Below are 19,910 nucleotides of genomic sequence, written 5' to 3'. Positions count from 1 at the left end.
TTGGAATCTTCATAGAAACAACAGAGTAGTCCAATATAATGCATAGTACTGAATGTTTTCCACAGGGACATCACATGCTTTGTTTTCTTAGTAATATTACCAGTTTTTAAAAATGGCGGGAAATCAAAATAATGGTTAAAATTTAAATTTACTTGTCCAATTTTTCAGTAGTAAAAGACTATATCCTTTAAATTTTTATAGAATTTAAAGAAAACCAGAGAAAATAGAAAGTCTTTTTCAAGAGTTACAGCTACAGGGTCTTTAATAGTAGACAGTGGCTACAGACTGTTTTGATCGATCACTAAAGAATGGCATACGTATACAACTTTGCAGGAATCGATATTTGATGCGATTTGACGATTACGACATAGAAATTCGTGATGCGCAGTGAGATCAATTGCATTGTTGCAGTGTACATTGTATGACTCGGAAAGGGAGCCGTGGGGGGCACTGTCATTTAAGGGTATACGTACATCGCTTTTTACCGAAGAAATGTTGATGAAGTGTAAAATTGTAGAGTTTTGCTTTGTAAAAAGTGAACTGTCCTGTGCCAAAGTCGGGACTTGGTGCTCCCCGGAAAGGAACCAGAAGTTTTCAAGCTTGAAGTAGGGGAGCGAGAAAAGGTAGTGATTTGGAGGAGATATTTATATAGGCGATTCAGTTGCAAACGGCTTCCGCTTCCCCTTCAATTTTGATTTCAGCCGTCAAGAAGCACAATTTCTCTTTTATTCACACAAGCCCTGCTGACGCCCGGCCGGTGTCGGACACATTGCATTCGAACACTGTGCAAAAATATTAGACGATGCGTCAAAAAGTTGCAGCCTACTTAAATGTGGGCCTTTACCAATTAATGTCATGTTCAACGTGACCGCTCATAACTCAATCATGGTGATGAAGTACTTGCATACGTCTAGTTTTTCATTCATTGTACCCAAACGTCAGTCGCCATTGCCTTGAGCTGGTGCATTGTGGGTAACGAAACCACCCGGAAGTTTTTACACATTTCACATATACGAGTATGCAACTCAGTAGTATGCCTACTACCACCTTATCGTATCACCATGGCCTTACAATGTCCGCATGAAGTTCGTCAAGCTTGTCATTGAAGAAAATATTGAACCAGACAAGGAATGAATGAAACCATGGCAGTCGACAGCAATCTACGGTGGTCATCTCTCTTGCACGACTTTGCCAAACACTTTACAGACGAAGACGTCCGTAACATCAAGCAACTACTGTACACGCTATACAAAACCGACGTGCCCGATTTGGCTGAAAAGCTAGACAATATCGAAAGCCACGACCGCCTGTTTTTGATTCTGTCAAGGGAAAAGCTGATCAGCATGGATGACACGGAGCTGCTCCATTACCTCTTAAAAGAAATCCACCCGAGGCTGTTGGAAGATCTTGCGGAATTCGAGAAATTTCGCGCGGCAGAGATAGAACGCCTTGGCGAGGCACGTACGACGTGCTCAAGTAAATACGAACCGTTTGTTGGCAGGGACAGAGCAATGGAAGACATTGAAGAATGGCTCCACAGACGCACTGTGAGAATGGGCGGTGTCTGTATATCTGGGCTGCCGGGTATGGGCAAAACGCGCCTTGCTAGGGAGGCATGTGTTAAGGCCATGGGAGATGCGTGGAAGGTGTGCCCCGTAGATCTTAAGGGGAAAGACACCATAGACAGCATCGTCCCGGCAATCATGATCTCCATGGGAATAGAAACTGACAGATACAACCCGGAAGAGAACACAGACAAGCTCATTCGGCATATTAAGTCTCACAAGAAAGGTAGACCTATTTGTCAGAACATATGTGTAGGCGTGAGTAAATTGTGTCGACTCTGCAATGGCAGATAAAGAATTCGGATCCTAGTTTTATCGTCGACAATAATTGGGAGCCCGTGTGAGTGAAAATGCATCGGTCAAAAAATAACAACTCATCTACAAGTTTACTTAAGTCCGTTGGGTTCAACGATTTACTGGGCGAATGCAGTTTTTAAGTAATTCCTCTTCAACACTCATCTATTTATTTTTTTTTACTTTCCAAGACCACTCCTTATAGTATTTAAATAATGTTAGAATGCAGTGTATCCAAAATACGAAGAAATACGAAAATAACGTTGCTTTACGCATAAAAAATAGGATTTAATAGAAAAGAGTGGTCCATCAGCGAATACAGCGGCCCGACCAAGGGAGCTGTCATTATTTATGGCCTGGGGGTCGGAGGAATGTGAGGGGGGGGTTTCAAAGAGGTTATTAAACACGTGGAGAGGAATAAGGGGAGTTACTCAATCTTTGGTGCGAAATAAATTGAAACGCCTCTCAGATTGCGCCATTGCACACATCAGTTTCTAAAAATTTTCGATGCGAGAGGGGGGACGACCCCTCTCGTGCTCTCCCCCTTGGGGCGTTTTAACAGTTTTAGGCCTACTAGTAAAAAATAAATTGATAACACCTCTCAGATTGCACCAGACTGCACCATTGCACACATCAATTTCTCAATTTTTTTCACAGGATCTAGGACAAAACTGAACAGTTGTGAATTCATTCTTTATGATCAAAGAAACATATTTATTAATTGACTTCAGTTCAATATAACCATTTTGACATTTAACCATACCCTATTCAGGCTTTTCATTAGAAGCTGGCAGCTGGAGAAATGACGCAAGAAGCAAGAAGGTCGCAGATTTTCATTCCTGCATATTCTTTGGTCTTCAAAGAAGACAAACAGAACTGTTTTTTAACAAAATACATTATCATTGCAGGGCTCCCCCTAAGTCACCAAAATGATTAGCCAACTCATTAGCCAAATCAAAAATCTTTTAGCCATTTTGAGTAACTTTTAGCCAGTTTATGATCTCAAGTGTGGCAACAGCTTTCTCGTCATTCAGGATCCCTAATTTTACAAATCAAGATGTTTTGTATGATGTTCATGATGGTTTTTACATTAAAGAAATATGTGTTTAGTTTTTGCATTTATAATTTGTGTTTTTATGACTTTTCAGGGATAGAAATCCTTTTTTGGTGGTAAACTTTAAACACCAGAAATAAAATTAGGTAACAATTGAATTCTAAAAATCTGGTAGCAATGTTCAGTGTATATTACAAGAGGCTGAGAGGTACAGATTGAATATTTCTGCCACATTCAGTTAGTATTCACAGTATGATAGCTTGTCATAAGTTACAGGCTTCTCTTGTGGCAAATTTATGCAGTCTTCCATAACCTAAATGTTTGAGCCACACAAGTAAAACAATTTTCCATGCAGAAGACAGCATTTATGGTATAGCACAATGGCAGTGTAGATACGATTATTGTGGTATTTAAGGCCCCGGTTTTACTTGTATGTCATAGATGTGATCAAGCAGGCTGAAATAGCATCTTGAGTATAAGTACTTTTCTTGAGACAAAAAGGGCTGGGCCAAACAGAACTCTTGTAAAACAAGACACAACGATACATGTTCATTTAAATTACTCACTGTTTGAGGGCATTCATTGTTTTAATGATTATGATAACATTTTAGCCCAGATATATTTCCATTTGATATTTTGATATCATCAAGAAATGTCTGATGATGTTCACTTCTAGATCATTAAACTGATGGAATCTACAAAAATATTAAAATCATTCAGAATCACATAATTTCTTGTATAAGTTATAGCAGTTTGAAAGTAGGCCGAATGGGAGTCAGTCAAGCTGAATGCCATTTAAATTGGAAGGCAGCAAAATTACCTTTCCCCTATTGGACCACCCTAGGTGGTTTCTTGTGAACCATAATTGTGTAATTAGGGGGTCTTCATGCATGACATCATATGATGAGATGACCTAGACTTGACCTTTCAGAAAACCTCAAATTTTCTCCTTTTCCTTTGTATTGTGGCTCCGTTTGTGAAAGTTTCCTTTGAAATTATGGTTTTTACTATCAAACTGAGTAGTTGCAGGCCAAATTTTGATACAGCAAAGAAGGTAAAACTTTTGATAGACTCAAGGACGACCCAGGGACTCACAGAAGCAAAGCAGGCCTCAGTGTATTCATGGACCTTACGTTCATGATGTTTTGTAGTATCGAACAGCAACAGTGTTTGTTTTACGTACCAGGAAATTTGTAACTTTGTAGAAAGGAGATTAAACTGTTTCAATACATTGCAACTTTGTAGGAAGGAGGGTAAACTGTTTCAACATCTTACAACATTTTATTGTTAGGTGTAGTTTTCTGTTGAGGAGGTCTAAGAATTCAATAGCCACTACATTCGCCAAACAGGATTTTTTGTAGCCATTTTTAACTTTCTTTCGCATTTGGCGAATTGGCGAATAGGTAGCGGGAGCCCTGCATTGTTTGGTTGTTGAATATTGTGACTCAAACACTGATCATGCAAAAATGTAAAACATGATGATTGGAACTAATTTGGGATAATTTGATGGTGAAGTGATGTCAATTTCATCTACAGATGTAATCTCATCTGCTTTTCTTTATACCTTACACACTTGTTTTTGTGAGTAATTCGTAATATTGCAACATTCAGCTGTACGGCACCTAACACTTTTGAGAAATTTGAAAAATATGAAAATCCAATTATCCCAAATTAGTTCCTTCGTGTTGTAATAAAAATATCAGTGTTCAATGTCATTTTCAAACAGGTTTACTAAGTGCAAATAAATTGAAGCACCTCTCAGACTGCACCATTACACACATCATTTTCTCAAAATTTTCGGTGCGAGAGGGGGACCCCGTCTCGTGCTCCCCCCCTTTGAATGTTCTAACAGTTTTACTTAGTAAAAAGACAAATTAAAATACCTCTCAGATTGCACCAGACTGCACCATTGCACGCATCAATTTCTCAAAGTTTTCCACGCAAGAAAGGGGACACCCAGTCTGACACTTTCCCCTCAGCCTCTTGCGTGTTCTCCCCCATATGTACTTTCAAATTCCGCCCTGTCAGATATCCCAGTGAAAAAAACCCTGTCATGATACCCATCCGAATTAAACAATAATATGGTTGGATAATGGTCATAGCGTGAGCTTTTATATCTGTATTTTGTTGTCACTTTGAATTTCATTTTGTTGGTTTTACGTTTTCCACCTGTCATGAGATAACCGATGATAATCTAGCAGGATACATGTACATCAGAATTGCAAAGGTTTTTACTATTCCTGTATTTTTGTATTTTTACAAATACATGTATTTGTAGTTAACTTTTCTAAGTGGGGGGGGGGCAGTCAAAATTTCTGAGTTAGAGAGGGGGTTTATCAAATTCATCGTGTTTGGCAGGGGAGTTACTCGAAATTTCGGAGTTTCCGATCAAATTCCTTCGACTACCCCCCCCCCAAGGCCGTAAATAATGAGAGCTCCTTAACAATGCATCTCTCTCTCTCTCTCTCTCTCTCTCTCTCTCTCTCTCTCTCTCTCTCTCTCTCTCTCTCTCTCTCTCTCTCTCTCTCTCTCTCTCTCATAAAATGTGCCATGACATTAGGTTCACGTATGATAATTTGGTTGGACAATGTTGATAAACCACTGGAACCAGACGGGGACGTCTTCAGATCAGAATTCGTAAAATTCCTGGACAGTGTCATTGATACCTGTAATCCCAAAATTAAAATAATAATAACAAGCCGTTTTGGTCTCGATAAGAAGTACGGAAATGAATTCCTCACCATCCGATTGGACTCCGACGAATACGTCTTGAACTTGGAGGAGGCAGCTCAATATATACAAGGCTACAGTACTGAGAGAGAGCTGAGTCGTGAGGAAGGTAGAAGTCTTGGTAGGGCGTGCGGGATGTGCCCCTTGCTCATGAAAATGATGGTTGGATGTTTGACTGACCCTAATGTCACTGTAGAAGAGCTCGTGAAATGCATGGAGAAGAACCCCGTGGACACATTGCGAGGCCTGTGCGAAAGTGGATTGACGGCGGACAACACGATCGAAGTGGGCTTCCGTGCATTGGTGCGAACCCTCAACGAGGATCAGAGAAGAAATCTAGTAATGCTCACAGTCATACCAGGGACATTTACCATCGAGGCTGCAGCTTCTATACTGGGCATACAGGCAAACAAAGACTTCAGCTTTTTGACAAAGGGGAAGATTCGAGTTCTCCAAAAGATAAATCTGATCGGGGCCAGCGAAACAGATAGGGGAGAGTTGATGACGTCATCAGCGAAATATCCCACCAGGTATTCGATCCACTTTCTGATACGAACATGTGTCTGTGATATATTGATTGAGGAGGATCCCACTTGCCGCAAACACCATGACAACGCAATTAAAAGGTACGCTGCCTATTATACGAAGAAAATGAAGAAGCTGAATAAATTGGTCTCCACGGATCACAGGAGGGTCATGCGAGAGAAAGAAATGGATGCGACCAACTTTCATCGTGTCATCGAGCTTATTTCAGAAAAAACAGAAATTGATGTCCCGGAAATTCAGGATATTTCTGGACTTCTTGATCTTTTCTTGAATAGCAAAGAGAGATATGATTATTACCACAAGGCCTGTCTTTTCGAAAGGAGGCGCGGCAATGCAGTCAAATTTTCACAATACAGGTGCTGGGAAGTCACGCAGCTACTGCAAAGGGGCCATTCTATCGAGGCACTTTATCCAATGGTGGACGAGGCATTAAGATCCCTCGAAGGTGTTCCAAATCAGCGCGAAAGAAAAGAAGTGCAGATTGCATTCGCACGGTGCTACCACTGTATGGGGGACATTTTCCATGAAAGGGGCAAGGCAAAAGACGCCCTGAAATGGTTGCATAGATCCAAACAGATCAGTGAACGTTTCCCAGAGGAGGGCGACCTCACAGTGAACTTGCTGACTTCGATCAGCTTGGCAACGCACAAGACTGCCATTACCGCTGGAGCCTCAGAGCGTACAATCGAGCCGTCAGTTGTCAAGAAAGCTCTGCAATACGGCAAGCAAGCTGTGGATTTGAGAAGAAAGCTTACGGGCTCGGACTTGCACTACGAAATGCCATCCTTAATACAGAATTTGGCAGCCTATCATCATGATCTTAATAATTACGACACGGCCCTGACGTTATACAAATACGCACTGAAGATCCTCAATGACTTGAACATGACAAATACCCAGAAGTCTCACACGATTATGAAGAACATCGCAACAACTTATCGATCCATGGACAGGTATAACTTAATTTCGCCTCTACATTGATAGAAAAGGGTATTAGGGAGCGTTCAGTTTTTACGGCCTGGGGGGGGGGGGGCCGGCAAAATCTTGTCGCCGGTGTTCAAAAAAATATAGACCCCCCTGCATTTTTTTTGAAAAAAAGATGACCCCCCCCCTTTGTCAGACGAAAAAAAATGATGACCCCCCCTGAAAAATAACCAAAACCCATATGTCAAATTTACCCACATGGTTTGGATTTGAACTCCGGTACGCAGCGCACTTTATTCGTGTAGCTGAGATGCCAGTGCACAAACTTCTCAGCCACATCCATTCAAACGTCTGTTAATTAGGACGACTGTAAGGCAATTTTAAACTTCATTTCCATAGACAACTCATGTCCATGGACATTGTATAAAGTAAACTTTATTGGAGTGGTTCGTCAAAGGCAGCCCTCCGGTTAAGAGGGTCATGGGCCATTACGTAAAGTCAACTTTATTCTAGTGGGCCACCAAAGGTGGCCCGCCGGTAAAGAGGGTCGATCATGGCTATTGCATAAAGTAGACTTTACTGGACAGGGACGCTAATGGCGCGCGGCCATTGCCATTATTCAGTGCGTGATCCCAGGGGTCCCTCAAAAATGTTTCTAATACAAGCCGCGGCTTCAATTGGGAATTTTACGGTAAGATTGCCGTGGGGTATTACATAAAGTCAATTTATTGTAGTGGGCCGTATTTTTGTGTATAACCCTATTATTATACACCTCCCTCCATTAATCGTCGGTATAAACTAATTCTATGGTAAATTTTGAGGGATGCGGCAGGCGCGATATGAGTGGAATGCGCGCGATTGTTGCGTTGGCACGAAGCCAATTAATTTCCAGTGCAGTACAAGCAAACTTCGCTGAATGTTTTCAATTTAATTAGTTTTTTAAATAAAATCAATTGCATTTAGACTCAGTTTTGTGTTTAGCATACTATGAATACATTTTGGTGGAAGTTGTTATTATGTCTATAACTCACCGTAAAATAGTTTGTTTATATCCGATAATCGCTAGGTCAAAGGTCAAACAGGCGCGTCGCGCGTCTCCCGTATTCGGGACTCCGCGTACTATACAAAATACGAAAGTTATTGGACGGTCAAACTCCCATAGGTTACGGCAGTAGGTGTATAATTAGATATTATTCCCTAATATTTTTCTTCGTTCAGCGAAGGAAAATACGAGTGACGTAATACGAGTGGTGACACGGTCATTACGTCACGAGTATTTTCCGAGCTGAACGAAGAAAAATATTAGGGAATAATATACTTATCACATGCACAAGCCAAGAATTCGTTCTTTTTTGCAAATAAAATAAGTTTTCCATGACGATTCCGCTTTAAACTTTTGAACTACTTTAGGAATAAATATCAGAACGCCGTGCACAAGTTGTCAATCATTTCCAGTCGTCCGTCGTGTGCGTTAGCGCTTACGTTCGTTCATGTGTGGAGCAAATGACAGCTTTCGGTCTACACGTAGGCTACCTTCCGCAAAGTCATACTCTATTTCAAAGATAGTATAGTCCTAGAAATTTATCACAGACGAAGATACGCTATTTTTCTGGAACAAATATCGACTGAATCTCGACGGCGCGAACACTGTAAACGTCGCGCCCGACCCTGTTTGCAATGCGTACGGAACCCACGGTATACGCGACCAGCTTCGAGTTCGTTGTTTCCGCAAATTATTCACGTAATTCCTTCGGAATATACAGGCGGTACACTCTTGTGTTTACATTGTTCGGATTAGTAATGTCTTAGTCTGTGTAAATATCGATTTCATCACATGACTTTTGATCGTGGGAGAAACATCGGCCGCCATGTTGTTTGTTTACATATTTACGAGCACACCGAAGATCGACAAAAAAAAAGGTCCGACGCACCAAAATTGATGACATAGACGCGGGTTGTCGTGACGTAGAACGACCAGAGAATAAATCCCGTATTTTTTGTTCGGAGACGACAAACTTGGCTTGTGCATGTGATAATAATATATATATTATTGTAGTGGGCCGCCGAAGGCGGCCCGCCGGTAAAGAGGGTCGATCATGGCCATGGCATAAAGTGAACTTTATTGTTGGTATTATGTTTTTGAGATGTGGTGACCCCCTTTCCTACCAGTGAAAAAGCGATGACCCCCCCCCCCCCTTTGCGGATTCCAAAATTACGATGACCCCCCCCCTGGATTTTGCCGCCCCCCCGGCCGTAAAAACTGAACGGTCCCTTAGAGCGAAGAGAAGTGGACACATGCCTTCAATGTACGAAGTGTTAGGGGACCTCTAGCTATGCAACCACGCTATACCTGACGTAGCTAGAGGTAAACACCACACACAACGTGTTTCCACTATTCTTCACTTTTACCTCGAAGCCATCATATCTCGTGATTATTTTCACATTGCATAGAAAAGTATTTTGACAGAAGTACTAGTACTGGAATCGTCCATTGCATTTTTCCAGGTACGATGATGCAGCGACGTACGCCACTCTAGCTATGAACGGACGCAAACAGTTGCTCGGGGACAACCCCAACACAGCAAGAAGTATATGTACTGTAGCCATTGCTCACATGGATCTTGAACAGTATGCCGAATCGAAAAGGTATCTGGTTGAAGCCCTCGAGATGGAAGAACGTCTTTGGAGATCTGGCAAACCACACAGTGCCGCCTGGAAGACAATAAAACAACAACTTAAAGGTGTCTGTTTACTTCTTGGAAATCCACAAACTGAAATCATGGGATTTACGAGAAGATTTGAGGTCAGTAATTTAAATCTACAGATTCAACTCCATCTACAACAGTCTTTGCATGTGTCGATATGCCTGTATGTGTGTGTATGTATGTATGTATTGACGGATGGATGTATGTATGGATGGCTGTGTGTGTGTGCATGTTATGTATGTCACGTATGTATGTATGTATGTATGTATGTATGTATGTATGTATGTATGTATGTATGTATGTATGTATGTATGTATGTATGTATGTATGTATGTATGTATACATGTATGTATGTATACATGTATGTATGTATGTATGTATACATGTATGTATGTATACATGTATGTATGTATGTATGTATGTATGTATGTATGTATGTATGTATGTATGTATGTATGTATGTATGTATGTATGTCCAGTGTGCATGTGTGTACGTCTAGGTTAATGTATGATGAACATATGTAAGCCTTAGAATTTATGGATACAATCTGTGTACTAGATCTATCCGTACATCAGTCGTCCTTTTGCGCAAATAAATTATTCAATCTTTATGCCCAGGACGCTGAAGACGAAAACAATAGAGGGCAACCTGCACCTAGAAGAGAATTCAAAGGTGACGATGAAAGTGATTCTTCCAGCGATGACGAGGAAGGTATGTATAGTCAATGGCTTGTTCATTATGCGTCATTTTAGCTATCAAATGATATTTTCTTTACGATCATGACACAATGTACAATGTAAGCAAAAAACCATTATGAATTCTTCGAAAAGAAGCTTTTCAATAATACAAACTTCTCCACATAGTCGCTAGTATTGCGGTTAATTCTATTGGGGGGGTGGGGGGTGGGAAACTTTCTCAGAATATCTTCCTAAATCGGTGCCCATTTTAACGGTGATATCATTGATATCGCGTTGTATGAATGGCATGGTTGCTGGCCGTTAACTGTATTCAGTAGCGGATGAATTGCTCGATATATATCGTGTAGGTATTGCTTTTGGTAAATCTTGTAGAACATCGCAAAAAATCGCCACTATCGATTCACTTACTCACGTTTACTCGACAGGAGTGCCGATGTTTGACGTAAGAGCCTTGATTCAAGATGACCAAGACCTCAAATCATTGCTGGCCAGCAGTAATTGGGACATCACTATGACTGGTGGGTAGATAAGGCATTGGTATCCAACATATATGATTTACGTTGTCACTGCCCCCAGAAATTATTAGTATATACCCAGGGCTGTGTGGCAGGGACGTTATTGGCGTAATTTCCAGCCCTCAGATATTGTCATATTGCTAAATCAACGGAACTTTCTAAAGGTGTGATCGTAAGGCGTTAGGGAGCAAACATTCAACATGTGTTGAAATGTGGTACTTTGAGTGAATAAAGTTCGAGAACAGCGCGTTTGGTGATAGATATTTGTGACTGATATCTTACGGAAGAAGAATGTTGAAAGAAAAGCATGAACAGGTATTCTTCATACATAGAGATATAATTTCCTAGGAGCCAGAGACAGTCCGAGACAGTTCATTTAGGAAGTTAATTTATGCATGAATAGCGATTATAAGAGGAATGATTGTGTGTATACATGTACTGATCAAACACAAAATATGCTGTTTATTCCGTAGATTTATTTGCGCAATATAAACTTATTATATTGAGAGAGAGAGAGAGAGAGAGAGAGAGAGAGAGAGATTATACCACCTAATATATAAAATGTTACCTTAATCTTTTCATAGGTTACGAAGGACCCACATACATAGACATGGCTGCGTGTATGGTGATAACGGTGGCAATTGCCGCAGTTCTCGTGCATTTCTACTATGGTCATGCAGCGACACCTGATGAAGTGGACTGATTTGTCTCCGATTTGACCGTCATCAAATGGTAATTCAAATGGACGAAATTGGACAGAGTGTTTTGCATTTATCACCAGTAGCTTAGGGAGTCGCTAGGAAGGTACCGGGGTACATCTTGAGGACTCGGAGGAAAAGTGCCGTCGTTCCTGTCCATGGGTTATGTCGACTAGTCTAAACTCGCGTCCTAGTTTGTGATACAGGTTGACGACAGACAATTCGTAAATAATGCACACAATACATAGATAAGTATGATATATTAGCGAGCTGTTTAAATACGAGGCCTTAGGAGTACTCTAGTTTGGAAAACATCCCAAGTTGCATTTCTAGTCCACTGTCACTCCTGTTCAAAGTTGTATGAAAAAAGTGGAAGGATTTTGCAAGCAGTATGTAAGAATCCGAAAATTCGAGCCGAGATAAAATGTAAGTCTTTATGTGGTTGTTCCTAACTGTCAAGAGCCTGGAGTGTCAGAAGCCGCATTCTGTGACAGTTTCGTCGAATGTGTGACACCCAAAATGAATGTTGACAAATAGTTGAATCAACAGGGCAGACTTCGTTGAAAAGATGTTCATCACATGCTCGAACTCACCTCTAAATTGTATCGTTTGATCTGACACCGACGTTCAGGTGCACCGTTAAAGCCCACTCGACCCATGTCAACCCATGAACGGCATCTTCGTCGCTTATCAGTAGTATTTAGAATTTGACACTCTAAATGATGTTTATTCCGAAGATATTCGTCATACAAACCAGCCAATGCTCCACTATTCAAGTGTCAGGCAAAAAGGCAGCTTTACTACAGACGTGTATCAGCTGGTAAAAGGCGCCACCCATAGCACAGTGTACGTCAGCGCACGCGTTAGAAAGTTGGGGATGATAGACAGTGGATCGTCGTTTATTACCTTCAAATATTGCTTAGTCCTATAGTGACTTTCAAATATTGATCATAGTTTTCAATGATTATGAGTCCGTTTGAGCCGATTTTCATACTGGAACATTGCTTGCTGATAAACTTTGCGTAAAAGTCCATACGTGTAATCGATATCATTAGATGTAGGTTTTCAATAGCGAAGTCATGGAAACTTTGACCGGTAGATTTTTCCGGGCCGATACAAAAATTTCACAGTAAGAGGTTCATCAGACGTAGAGAATGATACTGTCAGTTTGTGAGTTGTGACAAGTTTTCAGGAAACAGGGTAAGTCGGTCGGCAACTTTTTTAATTTTTATATTCTTCGTTTGCCATCCGCGTGCTGGTAGGTTTTCAGAGAACATTAATGTGAACACTATTGCAAATAAAACTATTATTTTTCGAAAAGAAACCAAATAAAAATTGAGCTCATGTTTAATAAACTTGAGATTTTTTTGCCTGTGTTTGTTTTTTTCTCTGGCTGGCTGGCTGGTAGGTTTTTCAAAAATCGAAGGATGGCAAACAAAGAATTTCTTTAAATGGCCTAAGTGTGACCCATTTGTGTCCACTTGACGAAAGTGTCGTAATATCGTCAACACCGTCACAAAAAGGTTGCCAGCTAAAATCATCCCGTGACAGTTATCATTATTTTCATAGTGACATATAAGTGCATTGGGCTGGGAGGTTACTAAGTATTTCATCTGAAATACATGTAAGTGTAATTTTACCTCATGTCACAATAATAAACTATGCAGGAAATTCAACACGATATTAATATAATTATGCAGACCGGCCCATCATTCTTTCCCGTATTTCTTGAAGCCCGGGAAAATACAACCATCAAGGTCGATCTAGTCATGGAAAAAATGGACAACGGCTAGGTAACTTGTAATAATGTAAAGATTCAAAATGCGTTTTAAAATGAGATGTGCAATCCAAAGAAGCATAGAATTGATTTCCTAGAAATGCTTGATGACTCACGAAGAAATAAATCAAACTTGTGGACACTCATTAATGCAACAGTCACTTCATTTGTCTGATCCTCGCTAATGGTACATGTAATTATTATTTTTATATGCATTTCGAAGATTAGCATACGTTCTGTAAGAGAATTCCCTTGATTTGCGCTTGACGGCGGCGTCGCCAGGTGTTGGATGCGTATGTACATGATTGTGTGTAGCTCTTTTATCTGCAGTCTCGTTCGAAAATCCACAAAATGTCAAAACAAGCATTATTTCGGCTTTTTTCCCTGAATCTTGTAATACAATTTTATAGCTCTTGTAAGTCAGCTCCCTTTTGAAAATACGTTGTAAGGGGCGAATTGTGTAACAAACGTGGTGAGTTTCTCAAGGGTATGTACGCAGTGCGCTCCTGGGGTGTGACGACCACCGAATACCGCGTATTATCTCTGTTGCGTATCAGTAATTTCTCATTTCTCGAAGTTTAGTATAGATTGAGTGAAAAGAGCGCCACGGCACTGGCAGCGAAGTGCAGACGTCAAAATGGAACAATGTTCACTGAAAACGCACCGAAACGGAACCACTCTTCCACAAGGAATGAAGGCGACAAGCCCAATGGAAGAAGTACTCGGAGATATTATCCTGTGCTGCGTTCACAGAGAAGCGATATCGAGGATCTGGTCTTTGTTGTTGCTTTTCAGCACAAACGCCAAAAATGTAAGGGATGCTAAACGTAGCTAGCGTTTCGACAGAGTGAAGAGTCTGCCCATAGAGGGCGATGCCTTAATCATTTCCCCTTCACAGCAGTCACACTTATTAATGCTGTAAGGCCTCTAACGAAAGAATGTAAAAGCGCGCTCTAGCTTACCTCACGAAAGTAGTGCAACGGCTCTTTTTTTTCGAGCTCCAAATTTACTGACTGAATAACACTTTTCACAATCCTTCAACATAGGAATCGTAATTCCATCCTTAGAAATGCTCTTACAAGCAGTGAGAGCTAACAAGCAACTGCGATTTGTGATTTCAGCAAAGCTATTGATATGACGTAAGACGTTTTTGATTAGCGCAATTCAGAAAGTCTGTATGTCCAGCATATTTGTCGTTGGTAATGCATGCTGGGATATCGCAAGTATCCTACGACGCCGAAAGTCTTATCATCGCGATCTTTCAAGTCTTACGAACATCAAGTGATGGAGTCAGTGCAATTTGCAAAGGTTGACGAGTTGCGGAGTTCATGTTCGTTAGCATAGTCAGTATTCTAGCACATGACCTCGAACTTGACCGTCTAAGCACAAGAACCTCGTCGATATAAAAAACGAGCGACCAGACAATTAAAGTCGTGAACTGCTGTCCTCTTTACGGCAACAGCCTACCCAAAAGAATGTTCTTGTAATTCATGTTCTTCGTCGTGAAGTGAGAAAAACTTTCGGAATGCAGCTATCGACGCAAATATAAAGACTTTTTTCTCAATGCACTTCACATATTTCTTACCACATACAATTACATACCAAAACACAAGAAATAATGAGTTCACTCGATCGAGAAATGAAAGGAAAATGTCTTCATAGCATGCGTGTAGGACTTTAAAAATATTTTCGGTGACATTACAACTTTAAATATTGAACTGCGATTCACGTGGTCGACGGATATTCCACGGGAGCTTTTTGTGCAACCAATTTAGTCACATCAGTCACGTCGGTTTTGCCTTGGCAGTGGCACGACCCCGGCATTCTGGCTGTCTTCTGGACGAGGTGAGTTTAAGTCACAGCACAGAATTCTTTTATAAGCGGTGCGATAATTGGTGTTACACGCGTAGAGCAAGGGGTTACACATGGAGTTACAATAGCCAAGCCAGTTGACCGTTTCGAAGATTACGGGGTCGACGCAGTGACAGATTGTGTCGATGACGAGGGTGACGAACAGCGGCAACCACATGATCACCAGACTGCCGATGAGAACGCCCGTTATCTTGATCGCCTTGATTTCGGACTTCGACAGAAATGGAGCGTCCGGCTGCGTGCCCGAATTACCGCTCGCACTGGTTCGTTCCAACACCTGCAACTGCCTGATGCGCCTTGTTTGGTGTTTGACGGCCCTGTAGATGCGGTAGTTGGTGAACAGAATCACCAGAAAGGGACAGAAGAAGTTCACGAAAAACGCAGCGAGAGCGTACGCTGTGTTGAGGACGTAAACGCACAGTTCTGGCGGCAGCGAGCTCTGTATCTCAACGTCCACCGACGCGTTGGTCATGTTTGGCAGGAAGGCGAAAGCGAATGCGACGCACCAAGAGATGAGAACGCCGATGCACAGTCTTTGCGTCGTGACCATCGAAATGTAACGAAGGGGATAGGCAACATAAAGGTACTTATCAATACTGAGCAGCATTGCGGCCCACACCGACTGCACGCACAGGCAGATGTCGAAGCTCTGCCAGAACTTGCACGCTAGGGGACCGAAGTACCAGCTGCCACTTAGCTTGTGGACGATGCTGAACGGGAGGACCAACAAACCAAGCAACAGGTCGGTGATGGAGAGATTGAGAATCAGATAATCGGCGGCCTTCTCCCGTAGAGAGCCGAACAGAACGAACGATGCTAAAACCAGTGTATTTAAGACGACTATCAGGATTGACACCGTTGTTGTGATGGCGCCGATACCCGCCATCTCGGTGGCGGTGAATCCGTCCAAGCTTGAATTCCCGCTCATCTAGAGCCCTTCGTGCAGTGTTTTGAATCGTCGCAACAAAATAAAAAGATCGACGTTTGCAAAAGTTGAAGTATTTTGTTTTGCATGGTCGTTACGCACGTCTGCCTAAATTCCGTATCGTCCTTTGATTATACCACGCCTTTCAGAGGCCGGGAGCCGTTGGCTGCGCGAAATCTTTTCTTCTGAACTGGTAAACATGTGACAGATATTACAGTACGAGAACACGAAAACCAGTAGCTGAGATGTTGGTGAGTGGCCGTTGTTAAGGCAACGATGGTGACGCAATTTGGTCATAGCCGGAGTCGTCTACTTTCTCAATACATGATTTTAGCCCGAGAAAAGTTTTTCTCTGGTCATCATCAACATCTCTATGAGACCTGTGCGTCATTTCTTGTTTTCCTTCTCAGGTATATACAACAAAATAATTCACTATAATATTCAAAACAAACGTCCATCGCACAATGTGAACGATTCAGAATTATGTATATTTTGACATCACTGTGTGTGGAGCTGTCTCCGTTTCGTAACGAATGAAGTGTTGACAAGAGAAAGTATTTTGTAATCTAGCAAAAAATAAAACAGTTTAATTATACTGTTTTGAAATCTCATACCAAAGTTAAGTGGTCAGAAAACCAAAAGAAAGACAAAGAAAATGGCACCACTAGTAGCACACGCAATCTTCTTTTTTCTTAGCCTTCAGTTGTTACCGGCGACTTCGTGATTTTACATCCAAGCCAACGGGGCAGACTGATTCGAAAGAGGGGCTGTGAAAATGATAAACAGAGGCAGGCAAGCATACCCGAGAGAGAAATCTTGTGACAGACTTAAACACGCACAACGCACACACACTGACCAAGGCAGAAAGATATAAGCGAGTAGACCATTGACATACCAAAGAGAAACTGGGAAGCACGTCCCCCGGGCAATTTCATTTCTCGAATACATACTCAACTTTTTTGTGTAAAGAATGATAAACATATTTACCGAATTTATGGCTAATTTACAAACTCAGCGATATCAAGATAGCTCTTTTTTACAGTCCCCACGTCACATGTTAAAAAGTATGTCTGTTTTAAAATTGAAAATAAAAACACGATATTTTCGACCTCAGTTCATAATTTCTCTCTTTTATGTACGTTGGAATTGGTAACCGTTAGAGATCCTTAGAGGGGGTAGTAACAATTGAAAAATAAATCTGCTGAGGGAGAATTGTGCGCAGTTTATAATCAGACTTCGTTAATTTTAGAAGATATACATGTAGGTTTCTCTAGCTACTTTATACTCTTACACCTGGTCCATTATATATTGATTTTGATATCCGAAAAGAATCAGAGGACAAAATACGTAATGAATGGAAGCGTTTTCATCTTTTCTTAAATTTCAATTACCTCTCGAATTCTGCCCCTGCTAATTTCCATCCTTCGATTACGGAACCCGTTATACGGTGTATGGGCAGTGGAATAAGCCAAATCTTCCTAAAATACACGGAAGAGTCCATTGAGTGTGTAATAGCGCACAATTTCCCTCATCAACTCGTGCACTAGAACTGAGCGGCTCGTTAACGATGTTTCATATTGCGATTCACGCATTTTACCGGCACTTTGGGCGCCGAGTTTCACATTGGCCCCCAGACGCGGATTTGTATCAGCGTTCAAAGTATACCATACTTAACAGAATAGGCGAGTTGCATTCCCGTATTTTGCACAATGGATTTAAGAGGAAGCTAGCTTCACTGTACAGAATTCACCAAAATAAGCGATCTGTAACTAATCTATTACCGATAATACTGCAAAGACCGTTTAAGATTTAAGGAACTCGAGTCATAGAAATATCACCGTGCTATTCACATGACTGTTGATAATAAACCTACCAGCCAGGTGCGGACGCGAACAATGACGAGACAATACTCAAAACTATGTTGAAAGTGTTCAGTTTATTCTATATGAGGTATTCAGTGACTCCCTGTCAACACAAAATTGGCTTGAAGATGTGCGCACTGTACCGTCTTGATTTGAACCAACCGCTGAAATAATGAGAGTTGCCGTGCACAGATGATGCCGGTTGATGACGTCACGATTATTGTAATTGCAATCGCCGGCGGGAGTCTTGTTGCACTTGTGGCTAGTAATAATAAGGAAAAAAGTCGGCTTGGTGCTATCGCTTTCTGTAATCCACTGCGCGAGATTACATACGGTACAGTCGTGAAGCTGGCAGGATGTAGCAAGTAATGAGCTTAGCTAGAAAATTGATGCTACTCATGTAACTTCAACAGAATGGTCAGTGGAATTAAACTGATAGGCCCCTTTCTGCCGTATGTTCTCCTGATATGATCGATACTTCATGAAATAGGCTGACATTTCTGTAAGTTAAACTCGTGTGACAATTTTACGTTTACGGAGAATACAAGAGCAGGAGTACGGAACAATTGGTCTGCATCCCGCCGGAGGACAAAATCAAAAGAAGTACGACGTAGAATTAGACATTTCAGACCATACTGGTCAAAGTTCAGCTTCATTTGCTGTACTTTTCAAAGTGTTTTTCAAGTGTTACTTTAACTTCAAAGATCGAATTGTTTAATTGTCATTGATGCTGCATACAACATTTTTACAGCTCTCCTCATTGGCCCTGAATGGGACCCTCATCATCATCATCATCATCATGCAGCAAAAATTCAAATAAAGGTTCGCCAACCCTTACGTAAAGTACTCCTCCGTGTATACACACTCTTCCTTATAGCACAGAGTGTGTATACACGGAGGACGACGACGACGACGACGACGACGATGATGACGATGATGACGATGATGACGATGATGTCAGATGATGATGGTGATGATAGTTTTCATATTTTTATTAAAATTAATAATGATCATTTCATAATTTTATAAAAAAAATAATTGTCAGTGTGAATTCCCTGTGATAATGGTTACAGTTTGTATGTTCCCTGGCAGGCAGACATATTACCAGGAGATATCGAGGTGCCCAGTCGGTATTCGCCATTCACAGCAAATTGAAATTGGCCGTAGTCGACCGCTGTACTCTATAACACGTTCCTTGAAACGCCCTCCGCAAGCTGAGGTGAAAGTCGGGGAGGAGAAAATGTTTGTTTTGGGGTCGGGTGTTTCATAAATGTGGCTGTTTTTCCCTTAATCCCGAAATACGTGACATATGGAGACTAGTAGTTGCTGGTTCTTTCCAAAAGGATCGGCGATCTGCAGGAGAATATTCGTCTTTGTGTTGGACTTTCCAAGGAGGATCGCATCTACAGAGCGAATTACAGTGATTCTTTGTGAGATCTTGTGCTTCAATGGGAACGCAGTCGAGTCGCAACTTCTTTTTCATATGTTTATAATTGAGAAAAGCTTGTTGCCGCGTATTATCTACTAAGTCCAGAAAATACTTTTTCGGTTGCTGGTAGTGTTCCCTTTACAGTCACGGAATAATAGATCTCTGTTCTTCGCTGGGAGTAAAAACCAGCGCGAGTCGACTACAGCATTGTCTTAGGATGTAACCGAGTAATGAAGCAAGTAAATTGACATTTTTAAATTTAGTTCTTGTAATTTAAAAAGTACATGATTGTATTTGCGTTAACGTCATCGATAT

General features: G+C 41.3%; 2 protein-coding genes across 2 annotated transcripts; one reads left to right on the top strand and one right to left on the bottom strand.

Moving 5' to 3' along the window:
• The first annotated feature begins 992 nt into the window (after window positions 1–992).
• LOC139138876 (uncharacterized) lies at window positions 993–13,653 on the top strand. Its single transcript, XM_070707451.1, has 6 exons — window positions 993–1,791; window positions 5,474–7,142; window positions 9,619–9,916; window positions 10,437–10,530; window positions 10,943–11,035; window positions 11,617–13,653. The coding sequence occupies exons 1-6, from the start codon at window positions 1,131–1,133 to the stop codon at window positions 11,733–11,735; spliced, it is 2,934 nt and encodes a 977-aa protein (XP_070563552.1). The 5' UTR covers window positions 993–1,130; the 3' UTR covers window positions 11,736–13,653.
• A 1,634-nt stretch (window positions 13,654–15,287) lies between these two features.
• LOC139138040 (beta-4C adrenergic receptor-like) lies at window positions 15,288–16,265 on the bottom strand. The gene has a single exon (XM_070706261.1). The coding sequence runs from the start codon at window positions 16,263–16,265 to the stop codon at window positions 15,288–15,290; it is 978 nt and encodes a 325-aa protein (XP_070562362.1).
• Window positions 16,266–19,910: the final 3,645 nt, after the last annotated feature.

The sequence above is a fragment of the Ptychodera flava genome, chromosome 8, assembly GCF_041260155.1.
Source record: "Ptychodera flava strain L36383 chromosome 8, AS_Pfla_20210202, whole genome shotgun sequence".
Classification (NCBI taxonomy): Eukaryota; Metazoa; Hemichordata; class Enteropneusta; family Ptychoderidae; genus Ptychodera; species Ptychodera flava.
Note: the sequence above shows the minus strand (reverse complement) of the source record. Positions and strands in the feature narration are given on the sequence as shown.